Source organism: Crinia signifera, chromosome 4, assembly GCF_055691185.1.
Source record: "Crinia signifera chromosome 4, ASM5569118v1, whole genome shotgun sequence".
Classification (NCBI taxonomy): domain Eukaryota; kingdom Metazoa; phylum Chordata; class Amphibia; order Anura; family Myobatrachidae; genus Crinia; species Crinia signifera.
In genome coordinates, this window is record NC_139220.1 from 12,629,247 (window position 1) to 12,635,953 (window position 6,707).

The 6,707-nt window shown below is 46.5% G+C and overlaps 1 protein-coding gene across 1 annotated transcript; it reads left to right on the forward strand.

Moving 5' to 3' along the window:
- The first annotated feature begins 1,883 nt into the window (after positions 1-1,883).
- LOC146073729 (E3 ubiquitin-protein ligase TRIM39-like) lies at positions 1,884-3,667 on the forward strand. The gene has a single exon (XM_083181127.1). It carries the CDS (start codon positions 1,920-1,922, stop codon positions 3,492-3,494), a length of 1,575 nt encoding a protein of 524 aa, XP_083037253.1. The 5' UTR covers positions 1,884-1,919; the 3' UTR covers positions 3,495-3,667.
- Positions 3,668-6,707: the final 3,040 nt, after the last annotated feature.

Below are 6,707 nucleotides of genomic sequence, written 5' to 3' on the forward strand. Positions count from 1 at the left end.
CTGGACGTGTAATGGTGATGTCACCCCCCCTCCTGCGAAAGGGCGGGCTTCCCTGCACTGGCGCGTTGTTCTGCTCACGTTTGTTTGTACTCTCCTATAAAGGTATGATTTTTTTTATAATCTTTATCCTGAAGACAAATACACGTTATTTGAAACGTTGACCACAATAACCGTCTCACCGTGTTTATTTATTGAATATTGAGTGCTGCACCTTCAGCTCCTGTATATATATATATATATATATATATATATATATATATATATAGCTTCAGCTTCCTATCACTAATATTTATTAACACTATAGTATCTCACCAGTGTGTCACTGTGGGCTTTCTAGCATATGCTGTTTTTTTTGGGTGCCACACCCTGCACCTAGATATAGCGCTAGGGACCCCCAATATCCAGAGAAGCCTTGACGTGGCTTGGTGGCATAACATACATTTGGGCAAATATCTGTAACCAATATCTCTGAATTCTATTATCATGAAGTGTTCAAGATTGGTTACTAATACTATTCAGTGAGCTGGGGGAAACCATGTATTTTTTACTTACTCATTATTAACCCCTTCCACTCATGCACCTGAGTGATATTACTGAACTAATTGACCATTTACCACTATCCATATGTCTTTTTAAACCCAGCCTGTAACTTAACAGTCAGGAGCTGATTGGCCGGTGAAAAAGTACCATGCACTTTATCACTTCTCCTCCCTTATCACTGGTTCATACATCTACCCCAGAGTGTCAGAAGAAATGGTCGTCTCTCCAGTGTTGCCAGTACGCACTAGGCAGGTTATTAACCCCTTGAGTGGTATGCACGGAAATTTCCGGGCTCAGCTGCGCTGCCGCAGCGGGCTGTCCCGGAAAATTTCCGGGCATACCATAAATATGAAATAGATGCGCGCCAGTGGTGTCCAGGTGTGCACCACTGGCGCAGCACCTCTAGAGCCCCACTCCCCAATCACCCCCCCCCAACCCTCCATCACCTCTGCTCCGGCGATCACACGCCGGAGCTCTTCTAACACCGGTCCCCCGTCGCTTCCACCTGCCGCCATACTTTTAGTAGCAGTGACATCGGCGGCAGACTCGGGGATGTTCGGGGCGGCTCGGGAGCGCTCAGGCACCGAGTCCTCCCGAGCCGCCGCGAACATCCCCCAGCCTGCCGCCGACGTCACTGCTCAATGGGACACAGGCAGGGGGGACAGGGAAGCTCCGGCGTACTAACGCCAGAGCAGAGGTGAGGGAGGGGGGGGGGGGGCTTCCCACTGTGGTTGGTTTTGCTGGGGCAGGACAAACCTGCCCTGGTAGGTTTGTCCTGTCCCAGCAAAATCTACCACTCAAGGGGTTAATGAGCGACAAAGCAATCATCACTGTTCCGTTCCTCATTAATATTCACTGCATCGCATTGCGCAGTCCAGCCAATCACAAGACCTCACATGTGATCTGCGACAGCGATCAATAGCGCTTTGCATGATATGCGCAATTTATAGTTCCAATTCACCCGCATCGGATAAATCACACAATGTCATGCGTGTGTACCCAGCTTGACAACTAAAGATTTCTTTAATTTATCAATGTAGTATGGGGGTTATTCAGAACTGAATTTGCAATACGTTTGATTATCGAACAATCTTTTGTGTCTTTTTTTACTTATTCTTGCACAAGATTAAACTTCCAGGGCCTGGTTCAGACCTGATCACAGGGAATCAGAGCCCTGGTCCACTGTGAACAATAGAAACATTGCTGGGTTGCGTGAAAACTGGAGTTGTATACAAATATGGATTAAAAACTGTGTTCTCTATGTAACTGAGCCTGTAGCTGTAATCTGAGTAACAGCTCAGCCTGGCTTTGTGTGCAGCTGGTTTCTGTGTGTCAGGGACCGCCTCTTTCATTTCTCCTTCCTGCTGCCAGTTCCAGCAATGGCGTCTGCTGATCTGAGACAGGAGCTGAACTGTTCCATCTGCCTGAGCATTTATACAGATCCTGTAACCCTGAGATGTGGCCACAACTTCTGCCGGGTCTGTATTGGTCGTGTGCTGGATACACAGGAGGAGGCTGGAGATTATAGCTGTCCTGAGTGCAGAGCAGAGTGTCAGGAGCGTCCTGTACTGCAGAGGAACATAACGCTGTGTAACATAGTGGGGAGGTTCCTGTCTGCTCGGCCAGATCAGGAGGAGACTGGGATCTGCTGCACTTACTGTGTGGACTCTCCTGTACCTGCTGCTAAGTCCTGTCTGCATTGTGAGGCTTCTCTGTGTGATAAACACCTGACAGTACACAGCAAGTCAGCAGCACACATCTTATGTGATCCCACCACTGCCCTGGGGAACAGGAAATGCTCCGTCCATAAGAAGGTCCTGGAGTATTACTGCACTGAGGATGCTGCCTGTATCTGTGTGTCCTGCAGTTTGGCTGGAGATCATCGGGGACACCGGGTGGAGATGCTGGATGAGGCCTCTGAGAAGAAGAAGGAGAAGCTGAGGAATGTTCTGCAGAAACTGACCACAAAGAGAGCGGAGACTGCGCAAAGAATTCAGAATCTGCAGGAGCGCAGGAGAGAGGATCAGGGAAAAGCAGAGACAGTCACTGCCCTGTTTAGAGACCTCAGGAGACAGCTGGAAAACCTGGAGAAAATGGTCCTGAGTGAGATCTCCAGGCAGGAACAGCGTGTTTCACTCTCAGTCTCTGATCTGATCCAGCAGCTGGAAATAAAGAAGGATGAGCTGTCCGGGAAGATGCGTCACATTGAGGAGCTGTGTAACATGTCTGACCCAGTGACTATATTACAGGAACCGGACACAGGGGACTTGTGTGACACTGAGGTCACAAAGCTATATGATTACCAGATGAGTGGTGCAGGAGTGCTGGATGTGGGTATCATCTCAAGGACATTACACTCATTTTCTCGTGTAATAACTGGTCTAAATACAGGGTATAGCCACACACCTACAGACCTATTACTGGATGTAGCCACAGCTGGTAATTATATAGAGATATCAGGTGACAGGAAATCTGCATCCTGGTCATATATATATCAGAATCACCCCGTAACACCAGAGAGATTTCAGGTTCCTCAGGTGATAAGCACCAATGGATTCTCCTCAGGGCTACATTACTGGGAGGTGGATGTCAGTAAGTCAGAGCACTGGAGGGTGGGGATGTGTTATCCCAGTATAGACAGGAGAGGAGCGCAGTCAGCCATTGGAAGTAATAAAAAGTCCTGGTGTTTGTACAGGAGGGGGTATAACAATCGGTACTCAGTGATACATGACAGCACAGAGATCCAGGTAGCTGACAATCTCCCCTGTGACAGAATGAGGATATACCTAGATTATGAGGTAGGACAGCTGTCCTTTTATGCTCTGTGTGACCCCATCAGACACTTACACACCTACACTGCCGCCCTCACTGAACCCCTCCTTGCTGCATCATGGGTAGGGGATGGTTGTATAACTATATATGGGGAACTCAGAAGTTTGGAAAAAAGACCATAATAAATCTGTACAGAGACTGGTGATGGGGAATCTGATTGGTGGAACAATCAACCAATACTATATAGTGGGTGGAGCTATAGCTGAGCTCCTCCCCTGTGTCAACAGGTGACCAGTGTATCAGGATGTGTTACCATGTTGGTGTGTTAGAAACTTTAATAAAATATATAAACATCCTTGTTGGTTTTTCCTGCCTCTGACATTGTGGCAGCTGTGATTGGCTGCGATTGTTGTCTGTCAGCCGGTGAGTGCCCAATAAGTGTCAGCTATGGCAGTGCTTGATCACCTTTAGACTTGTGCTGCTACTTTCCTCTGTCAGTGTCAGTCGCCTTGTTGCCTGCGGAAGTCACTGATCAGGGAGTCGCTGATGTTATTCTCTGATATTCCAAGTATTTCCGTGCATGTAACTTTATTTTTTAAGGCCTTCCTGGCAAACTACATTATTAGTCTTTCTTTTAGGGACAGTTGCTCTCAGACATTGGATGCATGAGATCTAGACAGCTCATTCTGGTCTACAAACAATATATCCTAAATCTACACTTCTATTTTTTGCACCCGTCTGATGTTACTGTTATTTGCCTTCACTTTTAAAGTTCTTTTAATGGAATAACTTCTTTACTATTCCTAAACCTCTAATTCGATGGTTCGGAAACTATTCCCCCGATGAAATTTCATGACGAAACGCGTCGGGGTAATTCCATCTTGAAAGAAGCAAATTATTGAACCCTTGTCTGATATGTATAGGTCTTTTGAAATGTTTTAATACATTTTAAATTATACCCCCACTGTGTTAAATTTCACAGGAAGATGGTGGCTATCATCTAGCGCAGTGGTTCTCAACCCTGGTGCTCAAGTACCCCCAACAGTGCATGTTTTGCAGATCTCCACACAGAATCACAAGTGCTATAATTAGCTCCATCTGTGGATCTTTTCAAATGTGCCTGAATAATGAGTGCACCTGCCGGGTGACCTGGAAAACGTGCACTGTTGGGGGTACTTGAGGACCAGAGTTGGGTACCACTGATCTAGCCTGCTCTATATCTCTATCTATCCCCCTCTTCCTCTGCTAACAGGGAGGAATTATAGAGTGCAGCGATTCTGTACAGTGCAAACAAAAGTCTATTCTGCCATATTATATATATATATATATATACATAAACAGTCTTACCCGGCACGGCCTCCTAGTATGAAGCTACGTGGGTGCCCGCACTAAAGAATCATATAAGGTGCAGTGTGGGGTGCGGCACTCCAAGAATACAATATTCAGGGCCTTATTTTGGTTCATTCTTTCTGACAAAATCCTTCTTAGATGGACAAAACCATGTGCACTGCAGGGGGGGCAGATGTAACATGTGCAGAGAGAATTAGATTTGGGTGAGTAATTTTATTTCTGTGCAGGGAAAATACTGACTGCTTTATTTTTACACTGCAATATAGATCTCACTTTAAAGTAAAACCCCACCCAAATCTAATTCTCTCTGCACAAGTAACACCTGCCCCACCTGCAGTGCACATGGTTTTGCCCATCTAAGAAGGATTTTGTCAGAAAGAATGAACCAAAATAAGGCCCTTAGTTAGGTATCTGCATTTAATAGCAGTCAGCAACGTTTCAACGCCCCAACGGCGTTGTCATCAGGCTATACACCTGTGTATAGCCTGATGACAACGCCGTTGGGGCGTTGAAACGTTGCTGACTGCTATTAAATGCAGATACCTAACTGAATATTGTATTCTTGGAGTGCCGCACCCCACACTGCACCATATATATATATATATATATATATATACTAGGTGATTCCTCGCGCCCTACGGGCGCTCTTCACACCGTCGTAAGGGGCTGCGCCCCCTTAATTTGTGAACATTTGTATATGAGACATATGTTTAGAATTGTATGAAAGATGGCCTGTATTGCAACTTGAGTTATAGGTGAAATGGGTTAAATAGAGAGCATATGATGTGGAAGGGGGTGTGTATTGTTTTGTTTAATTAAAAAGCGGTTACAGAGTAAGATGTACATTGATAGTGTGGATGGTACAGTGACATTTGTGGGGGTGGGGGGGGGCTGTGTGTGCATGTTGTTTAGGTGTGTGTGCAATAGTATAGTAGGGTGTTTCTGAGTCAGCGGGGTGGGGCACGGTGCGCGATGAATCACCTAGTTGGTTATATATTCTTGTAGAAGGATGGTAGGATGTTGCTGTCATTCAGAATTAATTTACATAAACAGTAATAGTAGCAGTAAAAGATCTGACTTAAAACACCTACAGTAAAACAGAACAGGTGTTATATATTATACAAAGAATTGGTTGATGATGTGTAGGTTGACGTGCACATAGTTGTCACTGGAAAAAAATTGCCACAAGAAAAAATCAACATAGAAAGGTCAACACATGTAAATGTTGACATAAGTGTGACACCTCATTGGTGTCCATGTCGACACATGAGAATTAATATAAAAACATTAAAAAAAAGAAAAATAAATCTTCAAAAACTCATGTCAACCTTTTTCATTGTCGACCATAGCCGTGCCAGTGTTTTGCATGTGCCATTTAATCCTGAGGTTGCCGTGAATCGTGCGTGGGGGTGGGGGGGGAGGGAGGAGGTGAGAGGTGTCCGCGAATCATGGGAGGAGGGGTCGTGGGTGGATGCCGTGAATTGCGGGAGGGGGGGTGTGGGTGCCGCGAATCGTGGGAGGGGGGGGCACGGGGGGTTGCAGTGAATCGCGGGAGGGTGGGGCGCGGGGCGGGGGGTTGCCGCAATGACATGAGGGGGGGTCAGGGGTGGGGAATCGCGGTAGGGGGGGTCGTGGGGGGGAACCGCGGGAGGGGGGGTGTCATGGGGTGGGGCCGTGAATCGCGGGAGTCACCGGGGGTGCCGCGAATTGCGGGGGGTGCCGCGAATCGCCACAAGAAAAAATCAACACAGAAAGGTCAACACATGTAAATGTTGACGTTAAGTGTGGCACTTCAGTGGTGTCCATGTCGACACATGAGAATGAATATGAAAACATTGAAAAATAAATCTTGTCAACCTTTTTCATTGTCGACCATAGCCATGTCAGTGTTTTGCATGTGCCATTTAATCGTGGGGATGCCGTGAATGGGGGGGGGGGGGGGGGGGAGGGAGGTGCATACCTCCCAACATGACACATTGCTCTGTTTCTGGACTTTCTTCTTAATTTATGGATTACCATCACCTGTGCTTAAACACCTTTCTTAT

Excerpts from the sequence above, each read along its gene's own strand:
- LOC146073729 (XM_083181127.1), top strand. The coding sequence starts at position 1,920 with ATGGCGTCTGCTGATCTGAGACAGGAGCTGAACTGTTCCATCTGCCTG.